Source organism: Macaca fascicularis, chromosome 6 (genome assembly GCF_037993035.2).
Source record: "Macaca fascicularis isolate 582-1 chromosome 6, T2T-MFA8v1.1".
Lineage (NCBI taxonomy): Eukaryota > Metazoa > Chordata > Mammalia > Primates > Cercopithecidae > Macaca > Macaca fascicularis.
In genome coordinates this window covers 147392901-147408212 of record NC_088380.1, presented here as the reverse complement: position 1 = coordinate 147408212, position 15312 = coordinate 147392901, and the positions used below count along the sequence as shown (strand labels likewise).

The 15312-nt window shown below is 42.6% G+C and overlaps 1 protein-coding gene across 24 annotated transcripts in view; it reads right to left on the bottom strand.

Annotated features, from left to right (window-relative positions):
* Positions 1-15312, bottom strand: part of LOC102136630 (protocadherin alpha-C2) — a 199956-nt gene that overhangs the window by 78713 nt on the left and 105931 nt on the right. For 2 of the 24 annotated variants that reach the window (XM_015452001.3, XM_073994439.1), the window contains exon 1: positions 1490-4511. The exons of the other annotated variants lie outside the window; for them this stretch is intronic. In XM_015452001.3, the coding sequence (XP_015307487.3) occupies positions 1490-3922 (2433 nt within the window). In that variant the 5' untranslated portion in view covers positions 3923-4511. Of the gene's footprint in view, positions 1-1489; positions 4512-15312 lie in introns of those variants that run through there. 24 annotated transcript variants of the gene reach the window in all.

Here is a 15312-nt window from a genome sequence, read left to right as displayed (position 1 = left end):
TCAGTCAGCATTTACTAAGCATATTTTATATGCTGGATTCTATTATATCGTGAAAATATTAAGTATGGAAAATTTTAACATATGTAAATTTATTTTATTTGCAGCTGCCATCATTACTTGAGGAAAAATAACTTACAAGCCACTTTTCCCCTTATTGCCTAGAGTAGTAAAACAAGGAATGCTTCATTTTCCTCCCTTAATTTCTACACACCTCCTTCTTTTGCATCTAGGATTTCTATGAGAAGTCAAAAAGTAATAATGTAGAATTGCTTCAAAATGTTATCCTAACAGCACTCAAGAAGTTTGAGGGCCAGCTGCAGTGGCTCATGCCTATAACCCCAGCACTTTGGGAGGCCTAGGTGGGAGGATCACTTGAGGCTAGGAGTTTGAGACCAGCCTAGGCAGCATAGTGAGACCCCTGTCTCAAAAAAAAAAAAAAAAAAGTTTTGAAATGCCAAGGGCCACTAACAGATAAATTGAAGTATTTGAATCACTTAACTTTTATTAGCTACATTACTCTCAAATATGATATTTACTTATTTGTTAAATGTATTTGTCCTCTAAAATAAAAGAAATTAAATTCAAGTTGAATGGACTTTGGATGGTAAGTGCACCTTTGAACACATAAATATTTCTGACATAAAAATTACTCATCTTTCCTCTTTGTAAAATATTATCAATAGAAACACAAAACAAAAGGTTGTCAAGTTCTATATCCAACAATATGATCTCCTATCAGTATAAATAGATGTTATGAGACAGGCTTACAATTTCTGTGTACTTACAAAACACTGCTATGGAGCTATTAGCTATGTTTTAGGGTGCATTCCCAAAGAAGACACCTTCACCAAAATGGTATTCATGAAAAGTATAGGCTAGAGAATACACTGTTTTTGATTAAATGGTGTATCATATTAAAGATCCAACTAAATCTGTGATCTCTATCACAAAGCCTTCTCTGACTTCTTCCTCCCCACTCAGATGTTCTCTTATGTTCCCTTTCTCCCTTCTTTTAACCCCCATTATAATTTATTTTTACATCTTTTGTGGTTATTGTCATCTTTTAATAATGCATTGCAATAGTTTAAGTAAATGTCTCACCTTTCATATTATATTCATATTAAGCAGACTCTTACATATTTTTTATTCTTCAGTTTAAATATTAGAGTGCCTTACATATCTGTTGCTTATAAAATATTTTGGTACTTTATTTTTAATTTTAGACCTTCATGCCATATTACTTTTATTGTTCTTAAATAGGTTTTAATTTTTACCCTTGTTTCTCAAAAATAAACTATAAGTCCCTTGAGGCCTAGGGCAATCTTCTAATACTTCTATACTTTCAGATTTCTTGGCACAGGAAGTGCTAAGAAGGAGTGTTTAATTCAATTGATGAAATGTTGTGAAAGGCTTGTCTAACAAATATTTCAGAACACAGCTAGCAGCCATCTCCTGGTCAAAGGAATCAAATTCCATAAAATTTGCTTACCATGGCATTGACATTAGCGTGATCCCCTTTCCTATTCCGAATCTGAATACAGGATATTGGCAAATTCAGTCCTACCCCAGTGGCAAGATTTCGCAGGTCGGCAGCATTGTACTCCCCACGCAACAGCAAACTGTTATTATCAGAACCAAGTCCCAGAGAGGCCCGATACAGATAAGTCTGAGAAAGTCTCTCAACTGTAGTGACATCTACGGTGGCTGATGTCATGTAAGGATTTGAAACCATCTTCCTTCCATACCTCAGATCCTCTGTAGAGCGACAGCAGCTCTGAGGGCAACAACCTGGGCTCTGGTGCAACTTGGTACACACGAAGAAAAGTAAGCACCCCAGAAATAAAAAGGAAATACAAGCCAAGGCAATTACTAAATACAAGTTCTGGGCAGAAAGCTGCCCTCCTGGTTCCCAGACATCTTCAAAGTCTGGAAGTAACTGAGGAACAGAGTTACTCAACAGCACACCCAGAGTGACAGAGGAGGAAAGTGGTGGGTCTCCATGGTCCCGAACCACTACCACCACGCTCTGCTTAACTGCATCAGTGGGAAGAACTAAACGAGCAGTACGGAGTTCACCTATATTGGCTGAAATTCTAAAAAGACTAGAGTCAGACGCCCGGGAGATGTGGTAGGAAAGCCAGGCATTAGAACCACTGTCTGCATCCTCTGCTACTACTTTTGTGACCAAGTGTCCAGTCCTGGCAGAGCGGGGCACAATTTCCACAGGGACAGAACCATTTCTGGGCAAGGGAAACAAGATAACTGGATAATTATCATTCCTATCTACCACAAACAAGTTTATAGTCACTGTTGCACTTCTGGGAGGAATGCCACTGTCCCGGCCTTCTACTTGGAAGTGAAACCCCCTGAGCTGCTCAAAGTCAAAAGAAGTTTTGGCAGTGATAGCCCCACTGGATGATTCCACTGCCACCAAGCTAGAGGCTGGTGGCCCTTCAGAGATAACATCCAACAGCTCATAAGAGACAAGGCCATTCTTCCCCAGGTCAGGGTCCTGGGCAAACACTTGGCCTAGAGAGGCCCCAGGGCCATTGTTTTCAGCAACGAAAAGTTCCTGCTGCGGTTGAGGAAAGCTTGGTGTATTGTCATTCACATCAGCAACTGACACAGTGATTGTCCTTCGGGTGCTAAGTGGGGGTGAGCCACTATCTGAGGCCGTGATCAGGACTTGGTATTCACTGATCCGTTCCCGGTCCAGGGGCCCATCAATCAGCAGGCTGTAGTAGTTGTCAAAGGAAGCCGTCAGCTGAAAAGGGCCTCCACTAGACATGCCACAAATGACCCTACCATTAGAACCGAGGTCTTCATCCTTTACATTAAAGAGAGCAATCACTGTGCCAGGAGCAGCGTCCTCCGGTACTGGGTTCCAAAGAGTCATGAAGTCTAGTTCGGGGGCATGATCGTTCACGTCAGTCACCTCCACCAGCAGTTTAGCGGTGCTAGCTAAACCAAAGACACCTTCGTCCCTCGCCTCAATGTATGCCTCCAAGAGCGTTTCCGGCGGACCTAGTGAAGCAGCTACTTGCACCTCTCCACTTTTAGGGTGCACATGAAAGCGGTGTCGCAATTCTGCTTGCGTGCTATTGCTTAGGGAGTATCGGACTTCCCCATTGGACCCTTCATCTGGATCCAAGGCTTGAACTCGGAATAACACAGTCCCATTGGGTGCAGTCTCTGGAACCTTGGTGCGGTATACGGAGCGCTCAAATACAGGCGCGTTGTCATTTGTGTCCACCACTATGATGGTGACTTGTGCGTCTCCTGAGCGGGCAGGTAGCCCGCCGTCCCGAGCTGTAAGCACCAGCAGGTGGGTGGCGCGCTGTTCGCGATCCAGTGCTTTCTCCAGCACCAACTCCGGGTATTCGCTGCCGTCAACCCGCGATCCCATGTCCAGGCGAAAGTGCTGACTGGGGCTTAGGCTGTAGCTTAGTATCCCATTGCTTCCCTCGTCGTCATCTTGGGCATTCGGGAGAGTAAAGCGGGCTCCGGGCGTCAGGAACTCGGGGATGTGCAGCTGCACGTCGCCGGCAGGAAAGAGAGGTGAGTTGTCATTGGTGTCCAGGACGTGAACCCGAATCTTGTGCAGCTCCAGAGGGTCCTCGAGCACCACGTCGTAGGTCAAGACGCAGGCAGCTTTGCCCCTGCACAGCCGCTCGCGGTCCGCCGGTTCTCTGACCACCAAGTTGCCGCTGGCTAGGTCCACCCTGAAGTAGAGCTCGCGGTGGCTGGAAAGGAAGCGAAAGTTCCGCGAGGACAGAGCGGCCGCTGGCAGCCTCAAGTCCGCGGCGACATTGCCTACAGCTACGCCCCGCTCCGTCTCCTCCGGCACTGAGTACTCGAGCTGTCCCGCGGCAGCGCCGCAGGAAACCCACAAACATAGAACTGCCACCCCCCAGCCCACCATCCTCCCTCTGGGCGTCCACGTTCCACCAACACGCTATACCAACAGTGACCCAGGACCATGCTCCGGACTCCTGGAGAGCACGAGCCGCGGGGAAGAGCACGCTCCTGCCGGCCGTCACTGCTGCGGGCTAGATACTCAGCGACCGCCGACGTTGCCGTTCCCGAACGCCGGCATTGCCGGGGCTGGCCAGCTGGGAGCAGGGCTTGCTAGGCTGGAGGCTGGGTAGCCGTCTGGGAAAGCGGAACCGGCCGAGTGTTGAGGAGCGCAGCGCCGCCTAGGGGTGCAGAGACGAGGCTGCCCGCCCAGGCGCGAGAGGTGCCCAAGTCTCCAGTAGCAGCCGGCTGGGGTCTCGCCCACAGCGCTGGCCGCGGGCGCAGGGCGGAGCCTGGGAGACGCCCCGAGACACTAACTCGTCTCTGCTTAAACGGTGTTTTCTAGGACAACGCCCTGAGGCTGCCTGGATCTTAACCTCCACAACCTCTGCCTGCAGACTGCTGGTAACTGAGGCTGAGCCCCGCTGGGCTCCTCCTGCCACCCTTTGGGAGCCGCGCGTCGGAGCTGGACGCTCTGATCCCTGCGCACCTCTCCCGCGGAGAGGGCGGGACTCCGCGTGGAGCTGCCGGGCGAGAGGCGGGACCGTGAACGTGAGCGACCACACCTTCTAAGCTTAAGGAAACAGGAGCCCCCCAAAACAAGTGCTGCGGGGCTTTCTGCGTTGGATCCTGCTGCGGAGCTTTCCGCGCTGGGTCCTGCTGCGGGTTGAAGTCTGTCCTGCACCCTCTTGTATCCCAGGAGCCGCCAAGAGTGCAATAGAGACGACAAGGAGGGGAAGAAGGTTGGGGAATAGTGTCTGCATCAAACTGCCTCCGGACTCTGGTTTTCCGAGGCAGCGGAGTCAGCGAGCTCAAGGCTGTTTTGCGTGATAGCAGTTTCTCCTTCTCCAAGAGGCTCTATTTGGGAGTGCTTTGCAAACGGCCCTTGACGATCTGGGTGAAAGAGGAGGTTATAAACCAGTCAATACCAATAACTAGAAACTCAAAGACTTGACGACCCGTCCCCAAAGAGGACGTGAGAAGAAGGGGAGGGAAAAGTACTAAGATACTCATCAGAGTTTGACCAGGAAACTACTCTGTACACTTTCTTTCTGTAAATATTTAGAAAACATCATGAGGCGGGATAAGAATAGGCTAGATACCCATCCTTTCTCCAGCCTCGCTTTTTTTTTTCTTATTATTATACTTTAAGTTCTAGGGTACATGTGCACAACGTGCAGGTTTGTTATATACGTATACGTGTGCCATGTTGGTGTGCTGCACCCATTAACTCGTCACTTACATTAGGTATTTCTCCTCGCTTTTAATTTGGTCTTCTGCATGGATATTGGGACAGTGATCAGTTCTGTGAGAAACATCTCCGAGCCACAACTGATACACCCAAATTCTGCCTAACATCCTACAGCCAGTTCCTTTCCCTAAGAAGGAGGCAAGCCAAAAGGAGACTCACTGACTATTGACTCTTAAGCACTAAATTCCTCATTCAAATCCTTCTCTTAATACAATTGCAATATGTTCAAAGCCCCAATAATGAAAAATTTGGAAGGCAAAACCCGAACACAGATCAAGAATTAAAGTTTCCAGGACATATTTTCTGGTAGAAACCTGCCTAAAAGTATCGATAATTATTGAAGCTGGGTGATGGTACATTGGGATCAATTACACAATTCTCTCAACTTTTGTGTATGTTTCAAATTTTTTTCCCTCCCTCCCTCCCTCCCTCCCTCTTTCTTGCCTGCCTTCCTTCCTTCCTTCCTTCCTTCCTTCCTTCCTTCCTTCCTTCCTTCCTTCCTTCCTTCCGAGATGGGAGTATTGCTTTGTTGTCCAGTCTGGTCTCAAACTCCTGTGCTCAAGCGATCCTTCCATCTCAGCTCAGCCTCCTAAAGTGCTAGGATTACAGACATGAGCCAATGCACTCACTCTGCATTTATTTTTAACTTTTTTTTTTTTTTTTTTTTTTTTTTTTTTTTTTTTTTGGAGACAGGGTCTCGCTCTGTCACCCAGGCTGGAGTGCAGTGGCGCGATCTCGGCTCCCTGCAACGTCCCCCTCCCAGGTTCAAGCGATTCTCTTGCCTCAGCCTCCCAAGTAGCTAGGACTATAGGCGCGCACCACCACGCTTGGCTAATTTTTGTATTTTTATTATAGACGGGGTTTCACCATGTTGCTCAAGCTGGTGTCCAACTCCTGACCCCAAGTGCTCCGCCGGCCTCGGCCTCCTAAAGTGTTGGGATTACTGGCGCGAGCCCCGTACCACCTCGCTTGGCATCAGCCTGCATATTTCTACGGGCGCGGTGGCTCAAGCCTGTAATCCCAGCACTTTGGGAGGCCGAGACGGGTGGATCACGAGGTCAGGAGATCGAGACCATCCTGGCTAACACGGTGAAACCCCGTCTCTACTAAAAAATACAAAAAACTAGCCGGGCGAAGTGGCGGGTGCCTGTAGTCCCAGCTACTCGGGAAGCTGAGGCAGGAGAATGGCGTGAACCCGAGAGGAGCAGCTTGCAGTGAGCTGAGATCCGGCCACTGCACTCCAGCCTTGGTGACAGAGCAAGACTCCGTCTCAAAAAAAAATATATATATATATTTAAAAATTGCTGATTAAAATGGTGGGGAGAGGGGTAGCTCTGGTATTCTCTTTTTAACATTAAGAGTGGGATTGATAACTCCAGTGTTCCACTAAAAACCAGTTACCTCCCTGAACACACAAACCCATTCCTTATCTCTTCCAGGGAACTAGAAAGGGCACACTGTGATATAAGGCAATGTAAGTAGTAAATACCCCCTGGCTAGTTTACCTTTTTGAATTAAGAAATCAAAAAAATCATTGACACCAAGTCTCAGATAAAATTAAAGGAGGAAAGATGTCAGCCTATTAGGTAGAGTCAAAAGTACAGACCTCATTAGATCTCACCAAGATGCAAAACAGCCCGTAAAAATTGAACTTATTCTTCACCAAATTTCAAAACCAAAACTAATTTTCTGCTTCAGCGCCAGAGATTAGGATTTACATTTCTTCATTTTAAATTAATGCTGCTAAGCAAGCTAACTGCTTTGGAATGAAAGTTTATTCTTTCTGCCTTAAACAAATGAAATACAACTGTAAAGATGTACCCAACTTTTAGGCCCCTTACTTTTAGGTCTGCAGCCAAGCCTCCAATTATACCAGGTTTAGAAATTCTGAGCAGCATCTAGAGGGATAGTATGTGTGGATATACATTAGGGCATGAGGAAAAAGGAAAAATGCATACAGAGAACAGCATGGGAAATCTTCACAGAAACTCCTCCTTCACACGCTTCTCAGATTTTTGGCTTCCCTTTTTCCATTTCTCTATTTAAACTGCCACTGATGTCTATTTTCAGAAGATTTCATTTGTGGAAAGAATGAAGAAAGCATCCACCCAGTAGGATTTGTCCCACCATATGCCTCCTTAACTTTTGGCATAACATTACATTCTTATTCAAGTAAACTGGGATTTGTGAGAAAGCAACATTTAAGAGAGAAGGATATCCCAAAGATAAGGGAGGCTAAAGATTTTTGCCTTTTGGATAAAATGACCAGATAAACATTAAAATTATGAATTAACAAAACTTCTCTTTAGCAGGACTTTTCATTGCTGATATTTCATTTTGTCCTTTTTTTGAGGCAGAATCTCACTTCATCGTCCAGGCTGGAGTGCAGTGGTGTGAAGATGGCTCACTGCAGCCCCTACTTCTCTGGGCTCAGGTGATCCTCCCACCACAGCTTCCCAAGTAGCCAGGATTACAGGCACACACTGCCACATCCAACTAATTTTTAAAAATATTTTGTAAAGACAGAGTCCCACTATGTTGCCCAGGCTGATCTTGAACACCTAGGACAAGCACCCCCATGCCCAGCTAATTTTTTTTTTACTTTTTGTAGAGATAAGGTCTCACTATGTTGCCCAGGTGGTTTCAAACTCCTGGGCTCAAATGATCCTTTCACCTTAGCCTCCCAAATTGCTGCAGTAGATGTGAGATACTGCATCTGATCAAAAATTTATCTTTCTATAAATTTTTTTTTATATTTCACCTTCAAAATGTGACCCTACAAACTTAAAATCATACTCCCATTGGTCAAATAAGTGCTGACATGAGAAGACCTAGCTCTTTTATCCTAAATACTACACATGTAGTAATAGAGTCCAAAACTGCAGTCCAACAACTGTTCTTATGGCCCACCTGTTATCCTTGATATGCCATTGGCTAAAGACAAACTAGACTTCCACTACTGGAAGTAAAAGTCTGAAGTTTATCTGTATCTCAAAATTTTTTCTTGAATGATGTCTTTGGATTTTTTCCCCCTTATCCATGTATTTGGTCTCTTTGAAGACATCTATTAGTAGCAATGTTGTATCTCCTTTTTCTGTATTCCAAAGCTATAGCTTTCCCTCCAATTCTTTTAAATTCTTTATTCTTTTCCACTTTTTTTTCTCAACCTTGTCACATGTTTCTTTTTGTTCTTGACTGTATGGAAGCAGAGGCTGTTCACTTTTTTACTGCTTGCAGTATAGCCATATTTACTGTTTGATGGAATGGCTTATGTGTGCCATAGTTTTAATATATCTTCAACTGATGAAAACTGGCGGCTGCAGGGCAACTTGTCATCCCGACTTTTCCCCTTACCTTGCCACATCCTTAGGTTCAATCTTGAAATAATGGTGCATCTGCTCACTATCAGATTTAGTCCTGCCTTCTCTCCTATTTTGTGTTGACAAATAGGATTATGAGAGAGCCCTGCCTTTAGCCTCTGTACCTAGATCTTTTTGTTCCAAAACTAGGAGTCATTGGTTTTGCATCTCAGTGAGAATCACTACTCTAGAAAACACCAATCTACCAGCCCTTTCCAGGATCTCCAGTGAAAGGCATCCTCTCCTAGCATTTTCATATCTTGGTCCAATCTTCATGGCACTTAGTAGCTTATCTTCATGTACATCATGGTTGAGGTTCAAATGTTTTACAGAGTTTCATCAAAGATGTGACTTTATTTTTTTGTCTGCTGTACTTTTTGTTGTTTTTGATGAGTTTCATGGAGGATAAGAGACATTTAAATATGCATTTTCTTTTATCTATATTTGGTAGAAATACCACTTTTTGCTTAGTGGGATTTCTACACTTTGAAGGTATGTGGGAAAGTTACAATCTTTATACTTATTTTTTAAACTAATCATTTTATTGAACTCTTTTTTAGGTCTATATTGGTTCTCTGGGATTTTACAAGTGTAAAATTATATTGACTGTAAGTTTTATCATGTAACATATATTTATCCTCCTTTCTAAAATCATATATATACTGTATATATACACAGATATCTATAAATATATATGTATAGATATTCACATATATATCGTATCTTGTGTTATCTAGAACATCCAAGTCAGTATTGAATAGTAGCCAAAAAGTGTCCTGTTATGCTTATAATTTTTATGGGAGTAATTCTTGTGCTTACTGTTTAAAATTGAGGTGGCCAGTGTTTCATGATAACTGTCAAATTTTTATTAAAGTCCCTTAAATAGCTACCATAGTGATGATCTGATGCTACGTTTCTTATTACCTTTGAAACCATAATATAGTATGAGCTCTCTTATAACATAGTAGAGCTTTTTTTACAGAATGTTGTATCAGCATATTTTTATTTCGGGTTAGGCACTATCTAATAATCTAATCTCAGGTAGAGTGGTTTGGTAGTGGTGGCAGGCCTCCCTTTTCAGACACCGTTGAGGAAAATTTTTATCTGCAGCACAGAGGAAAATCTAGTGTGAAGGTTTATCAAAACGTAGAAATACGAAACTTGAATGTAGGCAAATATATTATGTGATTGGACCAGACAGATTAGCTCTTAATACAATGACGTTCAGCAAATTTGAGGTTTTTTCAAGTAAGTATAAAAGTCTAGGACTTTTTGATCTGTGGCTTAACATCATTTAGCAAAATTATATTTTTGCTTTACAGTTGTCCATCTATTGTGAAAAAACTGTGCTTTATGTCTGTCAAAAAAAATGCATTAGCTGGGTGTAGTGGTGTGCATCTATTGTCCTAGCCACTTAGGAAACTGAGGCAGGAAAAGTCCCTTGAGCCCAGGAGTTCAAGGTTAGAGTGAGCTATGATTGCCCCACTGCACCCCAGCCTAGACAACATAGCAAGACCCTAATTCTGAAAAAATAAACAAATACAATATTGTACTCTAGTACTACACGTGTAGTGTTTAGAATGAAAGGGCTAGATCACCTACTCTTGGAACTGATTTGATGAACCAAAGTATGACTTTAAGTTCTAAGCGCCACACTTTTTTTTTTTTTTTTTTTTTTTTTTTTTTTTTTTTGAAACACAGTCTCACTCTGTCACCAGGCTGGAGTGCAGTGGCGTGATCTCGGCTCCCTGCAACTTCCACCTCCCAGGTTTAAGCAATTCTCCTGCCTCAGCCTCCTGAGTAGCTGGGACTACAGGTGCACACCACCACGCCCAGCTAATTTTTGCATTTTTAGTAGAGATGGGGTTTCACCGTGTTGGCCAGGATGGTCTCGATCTCTTGACCTTGTGATCCGTCCGTCTCGGCCTCCCAAAGTGCTGGGATTACAGGCGTGAGTCACCGCACCTGGCCTAAGGGCCACACTTTGAAGGTGAAATAGAAAACTGAGTCTAACTAATTGCATAAAACAATATGTAAAACGATTGTTGGACCAAAAACATATAGAAATGTAACACATTTGTCAATTACAGTATAAAAGAGGTGCATGGGAGAACAGCTGTATCTGATAAAAAAAATGATACCAGGTGGTAGTATGAATCCACAAGAATAAATGAATAGAACTAGCAATAATAAATAAGAAATGCTATTAATATTTAATTTCTCCTTTTTTCTCTTAGTGCCTCTAAAAAATATAAGATTACATAAAGTAATAATTATTATAGTGATGTATTGTTGGGTATATAATACCTATAAATGTGCATTGGTTTTCTGTGGCTGCTGTGACAAATTACTATACACTGGGCTGCTTAAGACAGTTTCTCTCCTAGATTTGGACAGGAGAAATCAAAACTCAAGATGTTGGCAGGGTTGCACTCCCTTTAGAGGCTCTACAGAGAATCTGTTTCTTGCCTTTTCCACGTTTTGATGGCTGTTGACATCACTCCAATCTCTGCCTCCATCTTCGCATGGCCTTTTCCTCTGTGTCTGTTTTCTCATCTTCTATCTCTTATTTAAAAAATAAAACAAACTTTTCATTGGAATTAGCACCCACCTGAAAATTTTAGGGTAATTTCATCCCCAAATCTTTAATATAATTATGTCTTCAAAGACTCATTTCCAAATGAGGTCACAGGTTTCAAAGGTTAGTATGCGGACATGTATTTTTGAGGCCCACAGTCCAATCCACCACAAGATGTAATATGTGTAACAATAATACAAAAGGCAGAAGAGGAATAAAGCTATCTAGAAGTAACATATTTATATCTCACTAGAATTAAGTTAATATAAATCTGAAGTCAGATACCAATAAGCTAAAATATATATGGTAAACTGGAGAAACTACTATGAAAATAACTCAAAAGATACAGTTTAAAATTTAGTTTAAAAATTACCATGTTACATTCTAAAATATTCACTTAATAAAAAGCAATCTGTAAATGAAAAGTATAGGAAAAAAGAGAATTAAAACATATAGAAAAAGGAGTAAAATAACAAACATAAATCCAAATATATCAATAGTAACATCATGTGACTAGATTAAAGAACCCAATCAAAAGGCGGAATTGTCAGACTAGAGTTTTTAAGAAAACAAGATCCAACTACGCATTGTCTGCAGGAAACACTTTTAGATTCAAAGATACAAACAGATTGAAAGTAAAAGAATAGGAAAACATACATTGTGCAAACAGCAACCACAAGACTGCTGGAGCGACTACACTAATATCAGACAAAACAGACTACAAGACAAAAAATTTTACTAGAAATCAAGAAGGACATTTTATAATGACAAAAGGGCCAATTAGGAAGATATAGCAACTAAAAACATATTTGCACCTAGTAATAGAGTCCCAAAACACATGAAGCAAAAACTGGCAGAAATGAAGGGAGAAATAGACAATTCAATAGTCATAATTGAAGACTTTAATATCCCACTTCCAAAAATGGATTACAGCTAGGCAGAAGATCGCCAGGAAATGAAAGATGTGAGCAACACTAAAAACCAACTAACCTAAAGGATATCTGTCTTAGTCTGTTCAGGATATTATAACAAAATACCAAAATACCATATGCTGTGTAGTTAATAAACAAGAGAGATTTATTTTTCACAGTTCTAGAGGCTTGGAAGTTCATGATTCAGGTATCAGCAGATTTAGTGTCTGGGGAGGGGCCACTTTCTGGTTCATGGATGTCACATTCCTGCTGTGTCCTCACATGGTGAAAGAGGCAAGGCACCTCTCTGGGGCCTCTTTTATAAGGATGTCAATCCCATTCATCGGGGTTCTGCTCTCATGACTTCATTATGTTTGAAAGGTCTCACCTCCTCATACCATCACCATTAGAATTAGGTTTCAATATATGAATTTGGGGAACATGAACATTCATATCATAGCAACATCTATAGAACATTCAACCAACAACAGCATAATATACATTCTTCTCAATTACACATGGAACATTATCTAAAACAATCATCAATAAGTTTAAAAGGATTGATACCATCCAAAGCACTCCCCTTGAGACTTGGAATAAGACAAGGATGCCCACTCTCATCACTCCTATTCAATATACTACTGGAAGTCCTAGCCAGAGAAATCAGGCAAGAGAAAGAAATAAAAGGCATCCAAATAGGAAGAGAGGAAGTCAACCTATCTGTCTTAGCAGACAATATAATTTTATACCTAGAAAACCCTATATTCTCTGCCAAAAAGCTCCTAGATCTGATAAAACCTCCAGCAAAGTTTCAGGATACAAAATCAATGTACAAAAGTCAACATTTCTATACACCAACAACATCCAAGCTGAGGGCCAAATCAAGAACACAATCCCATTTAAAAAAGACATACACAAAACTAAAATATCTAGGAATATGGCAAATCAAGGATGTGAAAGATCTCTACAAAAAGAATTATAAAACACTGCTGAAAGAAATCAGAGATGATACAAACAAATGGAAAAACCTTCCATGCTCATGGGTAGGAAACAGCATTGTTAAGATAACTATACTGTCCAAAGCAATTCACAGATTCAGTGATGTTCCTATCAAACTACCAACATTATTTTTCATAGAATTAGAAAAACAAACTATCCTAACATTCATATGGAATCAAAAAAAGAGCCCAAATAGTCAAAGCAATCCTAAGCAAAAAGAACAAAAAGGACATCACCCTACCCAACTTCAACTATACTACAAGCCTACAGTAATCAAAACAACATGGTACTAATACAAAAACAGACACATAGACCAATGGGACAGGTTAGAGAACCGAGAAATAAAGCTGCACACCTAGAATTATCTGATCTTCAATAAAAACAAGCAATGGAGAAAGGACTTCCTGCTCAATAAATATTGCTGGGATAACTAGCTATCCATATGCAGAAGATCGAAACTGGACCCCTTCCTTTCAGCATGAACAAAAGTCAGCTGGAGATGGATTAAAGAGTTAAATGTAAAACCTAAAGCTATAAAAACCATAGAATAAAACCTAGAAAATATCATTCTGGGCATAGGCCCTGGCAAAGATTTCATGACAAAGATTCCAAAAGCACTTGCAGCAAAAACAAAAATTGGCAAATGGGGCCTAATTAAACTAAAGAGCTTCTGACATCAGACTATCAAGGTAGAGCAAGAGAGTGGAATAGACGCCTACACCATCTCCCCCACAACACATGAACACCAAATTGTAACAACTATCTGCACACAGAAAAATGTCATTACAAGAACCAAACATCAGGTGAGCAATGGTAATGCCTGGATTTAACAACGTATCACTAAAAGAGGCATTGAAGAGGGTTGGAGAGACACTGTGGAATCACCACCATCACCCCTCGCATATCCCCCAGCAGCAGCTGAGCAATGTGGAGAGTCTGTGCACTTGGAGGCGGTAAAGCACAGCAACTGGGGAACTTTACATTAAACTCAGTGCTGTCATAGCAGGGAGCAACACCATGCTGGACTCAGCCAGCAGCTGCACATGAAGGGAGCTTTTGGAATAGACCTAGCCAGAGGCAAATCACTTATCCCAGTAGTGAGAACTTGAGTTTCTCAGGAAGCCTCAACACTATGGGCTTAAGTGTTCTGGGGTTCTAGGTAAACTTGAAAGACAATCTAGGACACAAGAATTGCAATTCCTAGGTAACTCCTAGTGCTGGACTGCGCTCAGAACCAGACGGATAGGGTGGCATACGACCTAGGAAGTCATCGGCTGGGGCAGCTAAGGGAGTGCTTGTGCCACCTCTCCCCTAATCCCAGGCAGTGAAGCTTGCAGCAACAAAAGTGACTCCTTCCTTCTGCTTAAGGAGAGGAGAGCAAAGAGTAAAGAGGACTTTGTCTTGCATCTTGGATACCAGCTCAGCCACAGTAGGACAGGGCATTGAGCAGAGTCATGAGGCCCCCATTCCAGGCCTTAGCTCATGGATGATATTTCTAGACACACACTGGACAAATAGAAAACCCATTGCCTTGGCGGGAAGGACCTAGTCTTGGCAAGATTAATCACCTGCTGACTAAAGAGCCCTTGGGCACCAAATAACCAGCAGTGATATCCAGGTAGTATGCTGTGGGCCTTAGGTTCTGAGATGTGTTGACTTCAGGTGTGATCCAGCACATTCCTAGTTGTGGTGGCTACAGTGGAAGACTCCTTCCATTTGACAGAAACAGAGGAAAAAGTAAAGGGGACTTTGTCTTGCACCTTTGGTACCAGTTTGGCCACAGTGGAGTAGAGCAACAAGCATGCTCTTGGGGTCCCCAAGTCCAGGCTTTGGCTCCTGGACAGCATATTTGGATCTTCCCCAGGACAGAGGGGTGCCCACTTCCTTGAAGAGTCCCAGGCCTGGCAGCATGCACCACAACATAACTGAACAGCTGTTAAGCTTTAAGTGAACATCAGCAGTGGCCAGGCAGAATCCCTGTGGACCAGTGGTAGTATTGGCCACAGGGAGAGGCATCTCTGTCTGTGGAAAAGGGAAGGAAGAATGGGAAGGACTTTGTCTTGTTTTGAGTGCTGGCTTAGCCATAGTCAAATAAAACATCAGGCAAATTTCTAAGTATGTTGACTCCAATCCTGGCTCCCAGGTAGCATCTCTGGGCCTGTCCAGGGCCTGGGGGAAATTGCTACCCTAAAGGGAAGG